Source organism: Leptodactylus fuscus, chromosome 1 (genome assembly GCF_031893055.1).
Source record: "Leptodactylus fuscus isolate aLepFus1 chromosome 1, aLepFus1.hap2, whole genome shotgun sequence".
Taxonomy (NCBI): domain Eukaryota; kingdom Metazoa; phylum Chordata; class Amphibia; order Anura; family Leptodactylidae; genus Leptodactylus; species Leptodactylus fuscus.
In genome coordinates this window covers 330,725,424-330,744,077 of record NC_134265.1, presented here as the reverse complement: position 1 = coordinate 330,744,077, position 18,654 = coordinate 330,725,424, and the positions used below count along the sequence as shown (strand labels likewise).

The following is an 18,654-nucleotide window of genomic DNA, read 5'->3' as shown; positions in this document are numbered from 1 at the left end:
TAGTCTTCAGATTTCATAATGCCATGCACACGGTCAAGCAGTCCAGTGCCAGAGGCAGCAAAGCAACCCCAAAACATCAGGGAACCTCCGCCATGTTTGACTGTAGGGACCGTGTTCTTTTCTTTGAAGGCCTCTTTTTTTTTCCTGTAAACTCTATGTTGAGGCCTTTTCCTACTTTTGTCTCATCTGACCAGAGAACATTCTTCCAAAATGTTTTTGGCTTTCTCAGGTAAGTTTTGGCAAACTCCAGCCTGGCTTTTTTTCTGTCTCTGGGTAAGAAGTGGGGTCTTCCTGGGTCTCCTACCATACAGTCCCTTCTCATTCAGACGCTGACGCTGGATAGTACGGGGTGACACTGTTGTACCTCGGACTGCAGGGCAGCTTGAACTTGTTTGGATGTTAGTCGAGGTTCTTTATCCACCATCCGCACAATCTTGTGTTGAAATCGCTTGTCAATTTTTCTTTTCCGTCCACATCTAGGGAGGTTAGCCACAGTGCCATGGGCTTTACACTTCTTGATGACACAGCGCACGGTAGACACAGGAACATTCAGGTCTTTGGAGATGGACTTGTAGCCTTGAGATTGCTCATGCTTCCTCACAATTTTGCTTCTCAAGTCCTCAGACAGTTCTTTGGTCTTCTTTCTTTTCTCCATGTTCAATGTAGTACACACAAGGACAGAGGTGGAGTCAACTTTAATCCATTTCAACTGACTGCAAGTGTGATTTAGTTATTGCCACCACCTGTTAGGTGCCTGGGGTAAGTAACAGGTGCTGTTAATTACACAAATTAGAGAAGCATCACATGATTTTTCAAACAGTGCCAATACTTTTGTCTACCCCTTTTTTGTGTTTGGTGTGGAATTATATCCAATTTGGCTTTTTGACAATTCTTTTGGTGGTTTTCAATTGAAGACAAATGAAGATAATAATACCAAAGAGTTTGTGATTGCAATCATTTTCTGGAAGACAATGGGTATTATCTGACAAAATTGCAGGGGTGCCAATACTTTTGGCCAACAACGTACATGTGATTTTTCACGTTTAGCACACTGACCCATTATTTGCTATGGTCACATACAGATGGCCGTATATTCATCTATCCCTTTCCGTTTTTCGGCCCGGGCTCACTGAAGGAAGTGAATGGAGATGTGGAAAGCTAGGTGGCACACACATATATCTTCTACGTGCTGTCGGGGCCATAGATTCCACGGATGATGAAGCTGCAGAATCCGTGGCGTGCTGCTCAGTCTGATCATCCCATAGCGTCTTGGTCGTACCAATATGCAGGGCCGTAGCTGAAAGCCAAAGTTCTGTTCTGGCTTTCCATCACAAGATACACAGGGCTGAAATTGGATAGAGGAATCTGAGGCAAAAGACTGCCACAAATTCGCGCTTGAATTTGGCCTTAGGGTGCATTCACACACTGCAATTAAAAGTGCACTGGAAAACATTACATGCAGTCCTGTTGCGTTATTTGATGTTAGGGTAAGTTCACACAGTTTTTTGGTCAGGATTTTGAGGCCGTATCCACCTCAAAATCCTGACAAAAAAGATGGCTCCCATTGAAATCAATGGGAGCCGGTCGGTCAGAAGTGAGATATTCATTCTTCAGGCTGTTTCGCCTCGCAATTTGGCCGTAAGACACTCCCGACTAGGCCTATTCATTGGGCCTAATCCGGAGTGGAGAGCGCGTCTGGATAACTGCGCAGGGCATTCAGTCGCGGCTACCCGTTTTTTGGCCGGGTTCTGGACCAAAAGGCCCCATGTGAACTTTCCCTCAAAGACGTGTTTTAATCCTGTAAAACTTAGAAACTGCACCAAATGTACATGCACTTATTTCCAATGCAGTTTTTGATTGTACAGTGTGAATGCACCCCTACATCAGGCTTTGAAGAAACAGCCATGTGAATGAGTCCTAATATCACGAGGCAGGTGTTTATTATACACAGGTCAGGCTATTGCCAGTAACGTCTCACATTTGCCACAAGGGGTATCTTATTATTATTAGCAATCAATATGCACTCACACCTATAGCTCCAAATTGAGTAGGGGGGGAGTGCGATAACTCAATATGCCCTGAGCGCCCCCTAATGGTAACTTCAGACAAATGTCCTATCCTAATCTCATACATACTACAATAAACCACAATTTTATGCAAATCTGCATAAACCCCGCCTCCTTGCACGCCTGGTACGCTAGAAACAACTTTGTTGCTCATAGCAACCAATCAGAACCAAGCTTTAATTTTCCTTAGGCGGGACAGAAAATGAAAGCAGCGTCCGGATTGGTTGCTATGGGCCCCTCCTTAGTTTTGGCTTTCCCTGTAGCTCCTGCGCTGACACAATAGTAAACACAAGCCCCGGCAGCCGCTACCCACGTGCTCCAGTCACTGCGCTTGGGAGGCGGGGCCTGGAGCACAAACCACGCCCCTTGACCTTCTTTTCACTACCCGTGTCTAGCAAGTCCCGCCTCTTCCTCGTTGCACCAATCACATTTTAGGTTATGTCACCTGGCAGTGCCTCGCTATTGGTCGATTCTTCTGTCAGTCTACTGGTTCTGACGTTCCCCATTGGTTGGGAGAGGTGAAGCGGGTTAGGCTGCGGCCGGAGCTGTCACTGATGATTCTTCCCGGTGCAGGCGGCTGGTGATGGCGGTAATTGAGCTGGTGACAGTGCGGTGGGGGAGTGTGGAGCCCGTGGCGTGAGCGCTACAGTCCCGCCTTGTGGGGACAGATAGAAGCCGGTCGCGGCCTTGTTTGCGCTGCTGAAGGAACATGGCCACCATGGAGAAGCTGATGAGAGCATTCGAATCCCTGAAATCCTTCCAGCAGCAGGGACCGGCAGTGACCGAGGAGCCGGTGCATAAGGCGTGAGTACCCCGTGATGTCACAGGAAGAGAGCCCGGCACCCCCGCAGTGAGCGCCCCCTGTGGTTATGTGAGGAGGCACTACTAGTGGGACCATTTTATCAATGAATAGGCAAAGGTGCGATCTCCAGTAACCTCAGCCTGACTGATCACTGACTGCAGGTGGTTATTGGAGACCCCCTGCTACAACCTGACTGGTCACATGACTGGACGACTGACTGTGAGGGCGATGCTACAGCCTGACTGGTCACATGACTGGACGACTGACTATGAGGGCGATGCTACAGCCTGACTGGTCACATGACTGGACGACTGACTATGAGGGCGATGCTTCAACCTAACTGGTCACATGACTGGACGACTGACTATGAGGGCGATGCTACAACCTGACTGGTCACATGACTGGACGACTGACTATGAGGGCGATGCTACAGCCTGACTGGTCACATGACTGGACGACTGACTATGAGGGCGATGCTACAACCTGACTGGTCACATGACTGGACGACTGACTGTGAGGGCGATGCTACAGCCTGACTGGTCACATGACTGGACGACTGACTATGAGGGCGATGCTACAACCTGACTGGTCACATGACTGGACGACTGACTGTGAGGGCGATGCTACAGCCTGACTGGTCACATGACTGGACGACTGACTATGAGGGCGACGCTACAACCTGACTGGTCACATGACTGGACGACTGACTATGAGGGCGACGCTACAACCTAACTGGTCACATGACTGGACGACTGACTATGAGGGCGACGCTACAACCTGACTGGTCACATGACTGGACGACTGACTATGAGGGCGACGCTACAACCTAACTGGTCACATGATTGGACGACTGACTATGAGGGCGATGCTACAACCTGACTGGTCACATGACTGGACGACTGACTATGAGGGCGACGCTACAACCTGACTGGTCACATGACTGGAGGACTGACTATGAGGGTGATGATACAACCTAACTGGTCACATGACTGGACGACTGACTATGAGGGCGACGCTACAACCTAACTGGTCACATGACTGGACGACTGACTATGAGGGCGACGCTACAACCTAACTGGTCACATGACTGGACGACTGACTATGAGGGCGATGCTACAGCCTGACTGGTCACATGACTGGACGACTGACTGAGGGCGATGCCACAGCCTGACTGGTCACATGACTGGAGGACTGACTATGAGGGCGATGCTACAACCTGACTGGTCACATGACTGGACGACTGACTATGAGGGCGATGCTACAACCTGACTGGTCACATGACTGGAGGACTGACTATGAGGGCGATGATACAACCTAACTGGTCACATGATTGGACGACTGACTATGAGGGCGATGCTACAACCTGACTGGTCACATGACTGGACGACTGACTGTGAGGGCGATGCTACAGCCTGACTGGTCACATGACTGGACGACTGACTATGAGGGCGATGCTACAGCCTGACTGGTCACATGACTGGACGACTGACTATGAGGGCGATGCTTCAACCTGACTGGTCACATGACTGGACGACTGACTGTGAGGGCGATGCTACAGCCTGACTGGTCACATGACTGGACGACTGACTATGAGGGCGATGCTACAACCTGACTGGTCACATGACTGGACGACTGACTGTGAGGGCGATGCTACAGCCTGACTGGTCACATGACTGGACGACTGACTATGAGGGCGACGCTACAACCTGACTGGTCACATGACTGGACGACTGACTATGAGGGCGACGCTACAACCTAACTGGTCACATGACTGGACGACTGACTATGAGGGCGACGCTACAACCTGACTGGTCACATGACTGGACGACTGACTATGAGGGCGACGCTACAACCTAACTGGTCACATGATTGGACGACTGACTATGAGGGCGATGCTACAACCTGACTGGTCACATGACTGGACGACTGACTATGAGGGCGACGCTACAACCTGACTGGTCACATGACTGGAGGACTGACTATGAGGGTGATGATACAACCTAACTGGTCACATGACTGGACGACTGACTATGAGGGCGACGCTACAACCTAACTGGTCACATGACTGGACGACTGACTATGAGGGCGACGCTACAACCTAACTGGTCACATGACTGGACGACTGACTATGAGGGCGATGCTACAGCCTGACTGGTCACATGACTGGACGACTGACTGAGGGCGATGCCACAGCCTGACTGGTCACATGACTGGAGGACTGACTATGAGGGCGATGCTACAACCTGACTGGTCACATGACTGGACGACTGACTATGAGGGCGATGCTACAACCTGACTGGTCACATGACTGGAGGACTGACTATGAGGGCGATGATACAACCTAACTGGTCACATGATTGGACGACTGACTATGAGGGCGATGCTACAACCTGACTGGTCACATGACTGGGCGACTGACTATGAGGGTGATGCTACAACCTGACTGGTCACATGACTGGACAACTGACTATGAGGGCGATGCTACAACCTGACTGGACGACTGACTATGAGGGCGATGCTACAACCTGACTGGTCACATGACTGGACGACTGACTATGAGGGCGATGCTACAACCTAACTGGTCACCTGATTGGACGACTGACTACAGGGACAATTCTACATCTTGACTGGATGACTGACTAAGGGGGCGATGCTACATCCTGACTAGATGACTGACTGCAGGGACAATACTACATCCTGACCGGACAACTGACTATGAGGGCAATGCTACAGCCTTACTAGATGACTGACACTATAACCAGACTGGACGACTGACTAAGGGGGCGACACTACACTTTGACTGGGCGATACTACAGCTTGATCAGATGACTTAGTACAGCCTCACTGGACACCTGACTCTGGAGTTGACGCTACAGCCTCACTGGATTCCTTGTTATGGGGGTTATGAGACATTCTGACTGTATGTTTGATTATGGGGCCGATGCTACAGCCTCACTGGACATCTGACTGCAGGGGCGATGCTACATCCTGATGGGAAACCTGTATTTGTGGGCACTGCTTCAGACTGACTAGATGACTGACAAGTTAGTTCCTGCATCCTGTCTTTGAGGGCAATGTTACATCCTGACCGGTTGTAGACTTGACTACAGGGGCATTGCTGTGTGGGTGATGCTGCAGATTGACTGGACGCTTAACCATGGGAGACTTGCTGTATCCTGACTGGACGCCTGACCACAGGAGAGATGCTACAGCATGTCTGAATGCATGACTACTAGCTGGACGCCATGTCATGACTGGATGACTAACTGTTCAGGTGATGCAACATCTCGACTGGATACCTGATAACAGGGGCAGTAGCACATTCTGCATCTGCAGGTTTGGTGGAAGCCCAACTGCTGTGGTAAGAGGTGGCGGAGAAGCTAAACCCCAATATGTGGGTTCAGTACCTATTGACTGTACCCTTGCCTACAGGGAATACTTCATCCTGACTGGAGATCCAAAATCCTGACCAAAATACCTCGTGTGAGCTCAGCCTAAGAGGACTGCAGAACCTGAACCCTAACTATGGGGAGTGGCACATCCTGACTGGTGATGGCAGCCCCTCCTATCTGGACATCCAACTTGAGGGGCAGCAGTTCATCCAGATTAAGTGGCCCAACTGGAAGGAAGATAGTATATATCCAGACTACATGTCTGATCTGTGGTGGCAAAACGTCCTGACTGAACAATCAAGGGGTGGTGGCGCTACGTCTTGACTAGATGCTCAACTGAGAATGAGGCTTTATATCCAAACTAAAGTCCTGATGTGGATGATGATGGCAGTGGTATAAATCTAGCGGTACGTCCATCTAACCCTTGGGTTACATGTGGCAGTGAGAGCCGCTATGTGACATCATATTGTGTGGATGGGCCGCTGTGGGACATTATACTGTATGGAGGGGAGGACTCCTGACTGGTAGCACTGGTGGTATATAACTAGGGTACTCTAGAAAACTGGTGTGACCAGATTAGTAAGTTCCACCCAAAATATGTTAGAACTTTTAGTTCCTTTGTAAGGGTAAGTTCACAAAGGGCTTTTTGGTCAGGATTTTGAGGCCATATCCACCTCAAAATCCTGACCACAAATACGGCTCCCATTGAAATCAATGGGAGCAGCTCAGGAGTTTTTTCAAACTTGTTCCAGCTCCCGGAAAAAAGAATCAGGGTGCTCATTCTTCAGGCCCATTTGCTTCGCAATTCGGCCTGAAGACTCTCCCTCCTCCGGACTAGGCCTATTCATTGGGCCTAATCTGGAGCGGCCTCTGCCTCAGGTTCCAGACCAAAAAACCCCGTGTGAACCCGGCCTAAAACTTCCCATTCTCAGTCATCGAGGTCCATCAGGTGCCGGTGGTGTCCATTGCCCAGTGAGCCTGGTGCTGCCTATATAATCTTTATTATGTTTCTTATTCATTTAGTTGTATTACTGCCTATGTGGACAATACAGAAAACACCGTCAAGGTTCTTATGTGAGCAGTTTTTTTCTGTGCTGCTGTTACTTCTGCCATACCTGTGATAAGTATAGGGTGTCTCCCCTAATAGTGTGAGCAGTTCATGGAGGCCATACCGCTCTCTAAGGAGTATGAGCCCTAAGGGCCAAGGAGGAGGACGTAACCTGTGACCATGACGTTCCTGCGGCTTTCATAAGGAGAAAGATAACAAGCCTCATATCGTAACGACTTACAGGTGGACTTCCCCTTTAAGTAGGGCTGGGCAATTATAACCTAGATCAAAACCGGGATTAATTGAGCATTTTATCTCGAATACATTTAATGGCAATTATTTAGGCCGCGCCTTTTGTAAAGTATGAATAAGTGTTGGGTGAACCTTGCAAGATTTGTCTCGCACGGTTCGCTCAGTGGTTTCGATCGGACCAAACACATCCAAACCGGAACTGCTATTAATATACTATGGAGTCTTGTCAGATCTCAGAGTGTAATAAGCGGAGGCTCAATGGAGGCAAGCAAAGATGAAACGGCGTTCCTCACCTCCCCTGTGCTGCTCCCGGGACTTTTCAGGCCTCCTGAATGATATCGGGGACCGTGTGACACTTGCCTCTGTGACTAATGACATGATGACATAAGTCAGGAGGTCCAAAGAAGACCAGGAGCAACGCCCTGGAGCACAGGGGAGGTGAGTAACCTGGTTTGGCCTCCACTGACTATACTCTGGGGTCTGGAGTATAATCGCAGTTCCAGTTCAGACTTTCTTGCTAAAACCTTGTGAATATTACAATAACCGAACCAAAATAACCAACAGGTACAAAATCACATCTGTTATCTAGATTAACAATTGGATTTGGTTATTTTTCAGTCTGTAATATCTAACCTGTGTGACTTCAGCTATTGTAAAACTACAACTCTCAGCATGCTCCTATAGTCAGCCTCAGAGACCCCCAGCTAGTTGGTGGTGCCATGAAAATCTACGACTGGCCATACAGACACAGTGTGTGGTGCTTATCAGTGCGATTTGCTAACCATGTAATGCATGGATGGCTGTGTCCATCATAGTGAGAGCTGCATCTGACAGCAACTCTAGCTCTGAATAGTAGAGGGGCCCCCAGCCAGGGGTTTTCATGATTTCGAAAATCACACATGCTGGTTTGGCTCTGAAGTCTGAAAATTTAGAAGCCCATCCCCACCCCTCCCACCACATACACACAAATTAAGGAGCCAGATTTGCTTCGCTTCTGTGATCATTGCAATCCCCACCTGGAGCCCTGTCTGTAACCACTGATCTGAGGTGACCACTTTATGACCGTAAAGATTTATATACCTCAAACTCTGCCATTCAGGTTTATTGCTCCAGCTAGTTCAGTATCTGCCTGTCATTCTAAAATTAGAATAAAGTTTCACCTTTGTAAACTATTTTGCTGCCTGTATATACTGTAGATATAAAAGTTAGGTAGATTTGTTAGTACATTATACACCAGAGCTGCGCTCACTATTCTGCTGGTGCAGTCACTGTGTACATAATTACATTACTTATCCTGTACTGATCCTGAGTTACATCCTGTATTATACTCCAGAGCTGTGCTCACTATTCTGCTGGTACAGTCACTGTGTACATACATTACATTACTTATCCTGTACTGATCCTGAGTTACATCCTGTATTATACTCCAGAGCTGCGCTCACTATTCTGCTGGTACAGTCACTGTGTACATACATTACATTACTTATCCTGCACTGAACCTTAGTTACATCCTGTATTATACTCCAGAGCTGTGCTCACTATTCTGCTGGTACAGTCACTGTGTACATACATTACATTACTTATCCTGTACTGATCCTGAGTTACATCCTGTATTATACACCAGAGCTGCGCTCACTATTCTGCTGGTACAGTTACTGTGTATATACATTACATTACTTATCCTGTACTGATCCTGAGTTACATCCTGTATTATACTCCAGAGCTGCGCTCACTATTCTGCTGGTACAGTCACTGTGTACATACATTACATTACTTATCCTGCACTGAACCTTAGTTACATCCTGTATTATACTCCAGAGCTGTGCTCACTATTCTGCTGGTACAGTCACTGTGTACATACATTACATTACTTATCCTGCACTGAACCTTAGTTACATCCTGTATTATACTCCAGAGCTGCGCTCACTATTCTGCTGGTACAGTCACTGTGTACATACATTACATTACTTATCCTGCACTGAACCTTAGTTACATCCTGTATTATACTCCAGAGCTGTGCTCACTATTCTGCTGGTACAGTCACTGTGTACATACATTACATTACTTATCCTGTACTGATCCTGAGTTACATCCTGTATTATACTCCAGAGCTGCACTCACTATTCTGCTGGTACAGTCACTGTGTACATACATTACATTACTTATCCTGCACTGATCCTGAGTTACATCCTGTATTATACTCCAGAGCTGCACTCACTATTCTGCTGGTACAGTCACTGTGTACATACATTACATTACTTATCCTGTACTGATCCTGAGTTACATCCTGTATTATACACCAGAGCTGCGCTCACTATTCTGCTGGTACAGTTACTGTGTATATACATTACATTACTTATCCTGTATTATACTCCAGAGCTGCACTCACTATTCTGCTGGTGCAGTCACTGTGTACATACATTACATTACTTATCCTGTATTATACTCCAGAGCTGCACTCACTATTCTGCTGGTGCAGTCACTGTGTACATACATTACATTACTTATCCTGTACTGATCCTGAGTTACATCCTGTATTATACTCCAGAGCTGTGCTCACTATTCTGCTGGTGCAGTCACTGTGTACATACATTACATTACTTATCCTGTACTGATCCTGAGTTACATCCTGTATTATACTCCAGAGCTGTGCTCACTATTCTGCTGGTACAGTCACTGTGTACATACATTACATTACTTATCCTGTACTGATCCTGAGTTACATCCTGTATTATACTCCAGAGCTGCGCTCACTATTCTGCTGGTACAGTCACTGTGTACATACATTACATTACTTATCCTGCACTGAACCTTAGTTACATCCTGTATTATACTCCAGAGCTGTGCTCACTATTCTGCTGGTACAGTCACTGTGTACATACATTACATTACTTATCCTGTACTGATCCTGAGTTACATCCTGTATTATACACCAGAGCTGCGCTCACTATTCTGCTGGTACAGTTACTGTGTATATACATTACATTACTTATCCTGTATTATACTCCAGAGCTGCACTCACTATTCTGCTGGTGCAGTCACTGTGTACATACATTACATTACTTATCCTGTATTATACTCCAGAGCTGCACTCACTATTCTGCTGGTGCAGTCACTGTGTACATACATTACATTACTTATCCTGAACTGATCCTGAGTTATATCCTGTATTATACTCCAGAGCTGCACTCACTATTCTGCTGGTACAGTTACTGTGTATATACATTACATTACTTATCCTGTACTGATCCTGAGTTATATCCTGTATTATACACCAGAGCTGCGCTCACTATTCTGCTGGTGCAGTCACTGTGTACATACATTACATTACTTATCCTGTATTATACTCCAGAGCTGCGCTCACTATTCTGCTGGTACAGTCACTGTGTACATACATTACATTACTTATCCTGTACTGATCCTGAGTTACATCCTGTATTATACTCCAGAGCTGTGCTCACTATTCTGCTGGTGCAGTCACTGTGTACATACATTACATTACTTATCCTGTACTGATCCTGAGTTACATCCTGTATTATACTCCAGAGCTGTGCTCACTATTCTGCTGGTACAGTCACTGTGTACATACATTACATTACTTATCCTGTACTGATCCTGAGTTACATCCTGTATTATACTCCAGAGCTGCGCTCACTATTCTGCTGGTACAGTCACTGTGTACATACATTACATTACTTATCCTGCACTGAACCTTAGTTACATCCTGTATTATACTCCAGAGCTGCGCTCACTATTCTGCTGGTACAGTCACTGTGTACATACATTACATTACTTATCCTGCACTGAACCTTAGTTACATCCTGTATTATACTCCAGAGCTGTGCTCACTATTCTGCTGGTACAGTCACTGTGTACATACATTACATTACTTATCCTGTACTGATCCTGAGTTACATCCTGTATTATACACCAGAGCTGCGCTCACTATTCTGCTTGTACAGTTACTGTGTATATACATTACATTACTTATCCTGTACTGATCCTGAGTTACATCCTGTATTATACTCCAGAGCTGTGCTCACTATTCTGCTGGTACAGTCACTGTGTACATACATTACATTACTTATCCTGTACTGATCCTGAGTTACATCCTGTATTATACACCAGAGCTGCGCTCACTATTCTGCTGGTACAGTTACTGTGTATATACATTACATTACTTATCCTGTATTATACTCCAGAGCTGCACTCACTATTCTGCTGGTGCAGTCACTGTGTACATACATTACATTACTTATCCTGTATTATACTCCAGAGCTGCACTCACTATTCTGCTGGTGCAGTCACTGTGTACATACATTACATTACTTATCCTGAACTGATACTGAGTTATATCCTGTATTATACTCCAGAGCTGCACTCACTATTCTGCTGGTACAGTTACTGTGTATATACATTACATTACTTATCCTGTACTGATCCTGAGTTATATCCTGTATTATACACCAGAGCTGCGCTCACTATTCTGCTGGTGCAGTCACTGTGTACATACATTACATTACTTATCCTGTATTATACTCCAGAGCTGCGCTCACTATTCTGCTGGTACAGTCACTGTGTACATACATTGCATTACTTATCCTGTACTGATCCTGAGTTACATCCTGTATTATACTCCAGAGCTGCGCTCACTATTCTGCTGATAGTCACTGTGTACATAACATTACTTATCCTGTACTGATCCTGAGTTACATCCTGTATTATACTCCAGAGCTGCACTCACTATTCTGCTTATTCTGTTAGTACAGGAGGTAATTCTTGGTCAGAACAAGATATAGTTGTGGATTACATCTAGAAAGGCGGCGTTTTTATTTGGGACTGCAGCATTTTCTTGGTGGCTCAGATTTGGTAATCTGCTTTCACTCACAACCACCAGGTCCGTGACAGAATCTCCTGTTATGGGATCAGTCTGTTAAGATTTCTTGTGATCCCTGTAAAAGCAGATCGGCCATGACATTCCCATTGTGGTGTAGTGACTATGAATAGGATGAATCATAAGTGTCCTGGGACAAAGTCCGCCTGGATGTCGGTGTTCTACATCTGTTGTGCGTTTCATTGTTTGACTCGTTTATATCACACACTAAACATTTATGACTTTCCAGGCCCTTCTTTGTATAGTGGCTGTAGAATTCTCCATTCCCTACCTTCTACCGAGTCTGTTTTGTGGCAGTATCTCTCTTGTCTCTCACCTATTCAGGCCATGAAGCCGCTCTCCTCCGCTTATTTGACCAGGCAATAGATTTCTTCCTCAGAGGTCAGTACAAGTGGCTTCAAGAGACAAGGAGGTCACTTGCTGCTGGAACGTTTCGTTTTCCTGGCTGAACTGCTCACAAGGAGAGGTAGTAAGCTTGCAAATGGAACGTCACAGCTGAGGTCAATGACCTGAGAATACATTAGATTTTAAAAACTGGATAATCCCTTTATAGGACTTGTCCGGGCCTAATTTATTTTTTTTTTAATGGCCATTCCTCAGGCCATAAATATCTGATAGCGTCGGAGCTATAGCGTCTCAAGCCGGCCGCCGAGCGACAGGAATACAGTGGTGGCGCATATGTGAAGTTGGGGTCGCGGGGGTGGGGTGGGGGTTGGTGGTGGAGGCTGGGGTGGTGGTGTTGGTGGTGGGGGGGGGGGGGGGGGTGGAGGCCAGGATCGCCAGGGGGAGGGGGTTGGTTGTGGGTGAAGGGGAGGGAAAGGGTGGAGAAGGGAGGATGGTGGCTGCGGGGCAATGGAGGTGAGGTGGGCCAGGGCTGCGCTGCAGGTGTGTCGAGCACAAAGGGAAGGGGGCCGCGGGTGAAGTCGCGGGTATTGCTAGTCCCATATTATGTTTGAGGCCCCAGATCAGACTCTTTGTCACCTACAGTGATGTTGGTCTGTGTTAAACCTCCCTTGTTGTCATGTATGCAGCGGGTGTGTGCACAGTCGGTGTTCTAGCTGTGTTTGTTCACGGCTAGCACATTGACCTATTCCTTTCTATGTTCTTATACACAACACACATGTGCAGTGTATGTGGCCTTGAGTTGGGGTAAAACTCAGGACTGGTCCATGTGATTCATTCCTGGCCCATCGATATGCACACGGTCATGTGCCTTTCTGGGTGATGATGCTTTGGGCAGGGTAGGCCACACTGTGCAGTTCTTGTCCCTATTCAGATTTACATCAGGACCTCAGCAAGTAATGCTAGTAACCACTGAGCCATGTAAGGAGGAAACCTTCAGCAGGAGTGACCTGTATTGTGCTGCCGCCTGTCATCTCCTCTCTATAGTCACCGTATTGTATGGACGTGTCATGTGACGGAGAGGGCTAGACTAAGGTGTGGAGCAGAGACATCCTATGGTGTGTATGGGATTAGGTTTGGCATTGCCATGTTAGCTGCTATGGGCTGAGATGTGGCTGTCAACCCTAGTAGAGATCATAGAAAACTCTGATCTCCGCTGTTTAACCACTTCTGTGCCATAGTCGGCACTGAAGAGGTAGAACAAAGAAGTGTGCACCCTTGTAAGTGTCATAGGATTGTATGGGCAGGGAACTCCGGGTCCTATATAGGGGGTATGACTCTTATACAAACCCCCCCATCTCCAGAGTAGACCTAAAGCTCATGTTGGGAGTAATACTGCTCCAGATCATTGCTCCCGCCGGCTCTGGGGGTGACAACAGGATCCTACTAGAACTGGAGGGCCACCCTGCCGGCAGTCATTTTCTAGAAGGCCAGGCTCCTTGTTGAGTCTGTCTGCACCCCAATATTCCAGCTAATTCTGGGCTTTGACATGATACCAGCTTTTAAGATTTGTTGTTAATTTATTTATCCATTTCTAGTAGGAGTAACAGGAGCCCTGGTTATAACTTGGTTAAAAGAAAAGATGGAGGATTTAAGTATTTAGTAAAACTGACATGTCAGGAGCGATGGTCGGACCGCTCATTTATGGGGTTTCTCACTGTCTGGGTTGGTTTGAGGACTCACTTTCCTATAAAAGTAACTAAAATAAGAAAAAAGACAGATAAAACACTATAGAAGAACCAGACAATGTGGGGCAAGTGTCATTTCTAATCATCCCATGTTCCCCCGCGCCATAGCGGCTATGCTGGTGTCTACATGGAGCAGTGACGTGCCTCCTAGACTCCAGTCTGTAGGGTGCATAGAGTAATATTCTCCCTGTCAATCGCTTCTCATATCTATAGGGACAGACGTTTGGATGACTCTGACAGAGTGGATTTGCCATTTCTTTGAGGTTTTCATCAAACATGTAAAAGACATTCAGAAACTTGTCTGTAACATTAGGATAAGGGCTATTCTACTCTTGTATAGTGAGGGCATATGACTATGATGTTCCATCACTTTATGATGGGTGGGGGTTAATACCTGGGATCCTTATCATCCTAGTTCAGTGCTGTGGAGAGTCACCTACAGTGTTGGCCAAAAGTATTGACACCCCTGAAATTCTGTCAGATAATACTCATTTTCTTCCAGAAAATTATTGCAATCACAAATTCTTTGGTATTATTATCTTCATTTAATTTGTCTTCAATGGAAAACCACAAAAATAATTGTCAAAAAGCCAAATTGGATATAATTCCACGGCAAACATAAAAAAGGGGGTGGACAAAAGTATTGGCACTGTTTGAAAAATCATGTGATGCTTCTCTAATTTGTGTAATTAACAGCACCTGTTACTTACCTGAGGCACCTAACAGGTGGTGGCAATAACTAAATCACACTTGCAGCCAGTTGAAATGGATTAAAGTTGACTCAACCTCTGTCCTGTGTCCTTGTGTGTACCATATTGAGCATGGAGAAAAGAAAGAAGACCAAAGAACTGTCTGAGGACTCGAGAAGCAAAATTGAGAGGAAGCATGAGCAATCTCAAGGCTACAAGTCCATCTCCAAAGACCTGAATGTTCCTGTGTCTACTGTGCGCAGTGTCATCAAGAAGTGTAAAGCCCATGGCCCTGTGGCTAACCTCCCTAGATGTGGCCGGAAAAGAAAAATTGATGAGAGATTTCAACGCAAGATTGTGCGGATGGTGGATAAAGAACCTCGACTAACATCCAAACAAGTTCAAGCTGCCCTGCAGTCCGAGGGTACAACAGTGTCACCCCGTACTATCCGTCGGCATCTGGATGAAAAGGGACTGTATGGTAGGAGACCCAGGAAGACCCCACTTCTTACCCAGAGACATAAAAAAGCCAGGCTGGAGTTTGCCAAAACTTACCTGAGAAAGCCAAAAACGTTTTGGAAGAATGTTCACTGGTCAGATGAGACAAAAGTAGGAAAAGGCATCAACATAGAGTTTACAGGGGAAAAAAAGAGGAGAAGGCCCCCTTCACATCTCAGGGACCTGGAGCAGTTTGCCAAAGAAGAATGGTCTAAAATTCCAGCAGGGCCTTGTAAGAAACTCATTGCTGGTTACCGGAAGCGGTTGTGCGCAGTTATTTTGTCTAAAGGTTGTGCTACCAAGTATTAGGCTGAGGGGGCCAATACTTTTGTCCGGCCCATTTTTGGGGTTTTGTGTAAAATGATCAATGATTTGACTTTTTTTTTTCCATTCTCTTTTGTGTTTTTTCATTGCAAGCAAAATAAATAAAGATAATAATACCAAAGAGTTTGTGCTTGCAATCATTTTCTGGAAGAGAATGAGTATTATCTGACAGAATTGCAGGGGTGCCAATACTTTTGGCCAACACGGTAAGGCCCTATACACATGACAGAGTGTGCCGTCTGAGGGGGTGATCTTACAGGGCTATACCATCGTAGGACACAGTGACATTGAAGTGTCTTCCAAGAGCCTCCCATCATGCATTCGCTTCCATGTGCCTTCCCATCCGTTCTGATGACATGGTGAAGAATGGGACCTGCTGTATAGTCCCTCATCAGATGCTACCCTCTGGAGAGCCTCGGCCTGCGCACTCCGGGGTGTCTAAATGGTTCCCTGCATGATAGGAGGCTGAGTCGCGTCAGTGCTGCACCCCCTTTGTTCTCAGTGAAGGGGTCCAGGATGTGATGGCAAAACTCCACCAACCCTAAAGTGATGGCATATCCTGGTGATGTACTTACCTGACAGCCAGGCAGATCACGCTTTGGCATGGCTATACGGAGTCCGTGTGGTTTTTAAAAATACTCATGCAAAATGATCTGATATGTCTTATATGTGAAATATTACATTGGTCAGGTGTGTGATCCAGAATGGAGGGACTTTCTAAAGAGATCAAATCTCACTGACAGCTAAGACATGCGGCCATGATTTAGGCCTATAATAACAATAACCAGTTCCCTGGTCCTATACACTCCACTATTACACCATATCCATTGTTTTTATGGATCTGTGTGGGGTTGTAGAGCTGCAGAATATCGAGCCCTATTCCTGTCCATTTTTGTGGCTTGTTTGTATTATTTTAATAGGGTCTGTGCAAAACATAGATGGTACATGGATTTCGCCTCAAAATCCGCCTCCATACAATGGTGGTCTATGGAGACCACTAGCATTATTTTTTCCGCTAGCGGCATGTCGACGCTAGCAGAAAAACGAAGCGAGCTGCCCTTTCCTCAGGTGGATTCCGCGGCTCACCGAGCCACAGCTTCAGCCTGGCGGCAGCAACCTCCGGAGTCGGCCCATTCATTTGAGCATACTCTGGAGGGGGAAACCGTGATGGCTGTGGCAGCCGGGTTTTGAGAGTGAGTGACGCGGCCCCACCGCCCTCGTGTGAACGAGCCCTAAGACTCTACTATTGGTTTGTGAGACATTTTGGAAAGTGCAGACAATATGAGGTGTATATAACTGATATTCTAGATCTTGTACAGATCTGCGGAGAAGTCAGTGTGTGAATTATTCCTTACAGATCAATACCTAGTCTGCTGTTGTCTCATCCAGTCCATTAATATCCTGTACTGAGTAATAACTGGAATCCTATCTCCATGGCCGCTGCTTATCTCTGTCTTGTTGTTATTATGGGTGTTCACAGCAGTTACCTGGATAGATGGTTGGCACAGTCCGCGTTATATAACACTTCTGTTATGGCCACTGCAGGAAGCACATGGTAAGGCGAGGGGGCGCACGTATAACCAACATTGTAATACTTGCCACTAAGGTGACTCTTTTTTTCTCTAAGTGGTAGTGCTTATGGGCAAATGTTATCCTAATGGGGCGATCCCTTTAATGTGTTCCTCCATTTTCTGTATCTCTGTAGAGTCCATCTTCTCACTTGGGCTGGGACGATTGATCAAAAAGTAACCAAAACCTGTCATCAAACTGGATTACCAATGTTGTTTCTTTCAGTTGGGTTATTATAATATTTGCAGTCACCAAACGTGGCCAAATCGAAACCGCTATTATTATACTGTGTGTTCTCTTTAGACGCCACAAAATATAACAATTGAAGATCCAGGAGAGGTGAGTAAACCTAAAAACCTGTGTTACTCACCACTCCGACCTGACCCCTGCTGTTTTCAGCAAATCTGGCTGTCGTCAGAGACTGACTGATGTCACGTGGTGTTGAGACTCTTTCATCTATGCATCACAATCAATCAGCGGTCCCTGGCGTCAGGGTGTCATGCAGGAGAGGTGAGTAACAGGGTTTTTTTGTTTCCTCACCTCCCCTGCCTCTCCGATCATTACACTCTGGAGTCTAAAGAGACCCCAGTATAATAATAGCAGTTTTGGTTTGGCAATGTTCAGGTTGAATAAAACCGCCAGGCGAATCCCAAGGGGTTTGCCCAACATGTAATCGTACGGTAAAAGAGGGTGTGGTTTAAAAGGGCATGACCTAACAATTCACCATTAATTGTAATTGAGGTAAAATGCCAGGTGTAATCCTGAATTTTACAAAAAAAATAGAAAAAAATCAGGGCACTCACCAGCCAGTAGTAAAATTCACCAAACTTTAATAATCTTCCATAAAAATAGGCACTTGAACAGCATTTACAGACGGGGGTAGGGTAGATGGGATGTAGAAGAAATGAAGCGACGACCGTTTCGTGCTAAATGCACTTCATCAGGCTTCCCCTGTACACGCCGTACACGCCGGTGTTACAGCAGGGCTGCGGAACACTTCCCATTCATTTCTATGGGAGCCGGCATACGA

The 18,654-nt window shown here is 46.3% G+C and overlaps 1 protein-coding gene across 1 annotated transcript in view; it reads left to right on the top strand.

The window, feature by feature from the left end:
* The first annotated feature begins 2,437 nt into the window (after positions 1-2,437).
* Positions 2,438-18,654, top strand: part of HTT (huntingtin) — a 119,886-nt gene continuing 103,669 nt past the window's right edge. The window contains exon 1 of the mRNA XM_075261015.1: positions 2,438-2,870. Within this exon, the coding sequence (XP_075117116.1) occupies positions 2,776-2,870 (95 nt within the window). The 5' untranslated portion in view covers positions 2,438-2,775. The remainder of the gene's footprint in view (positions 2,871-18,654) is intronic.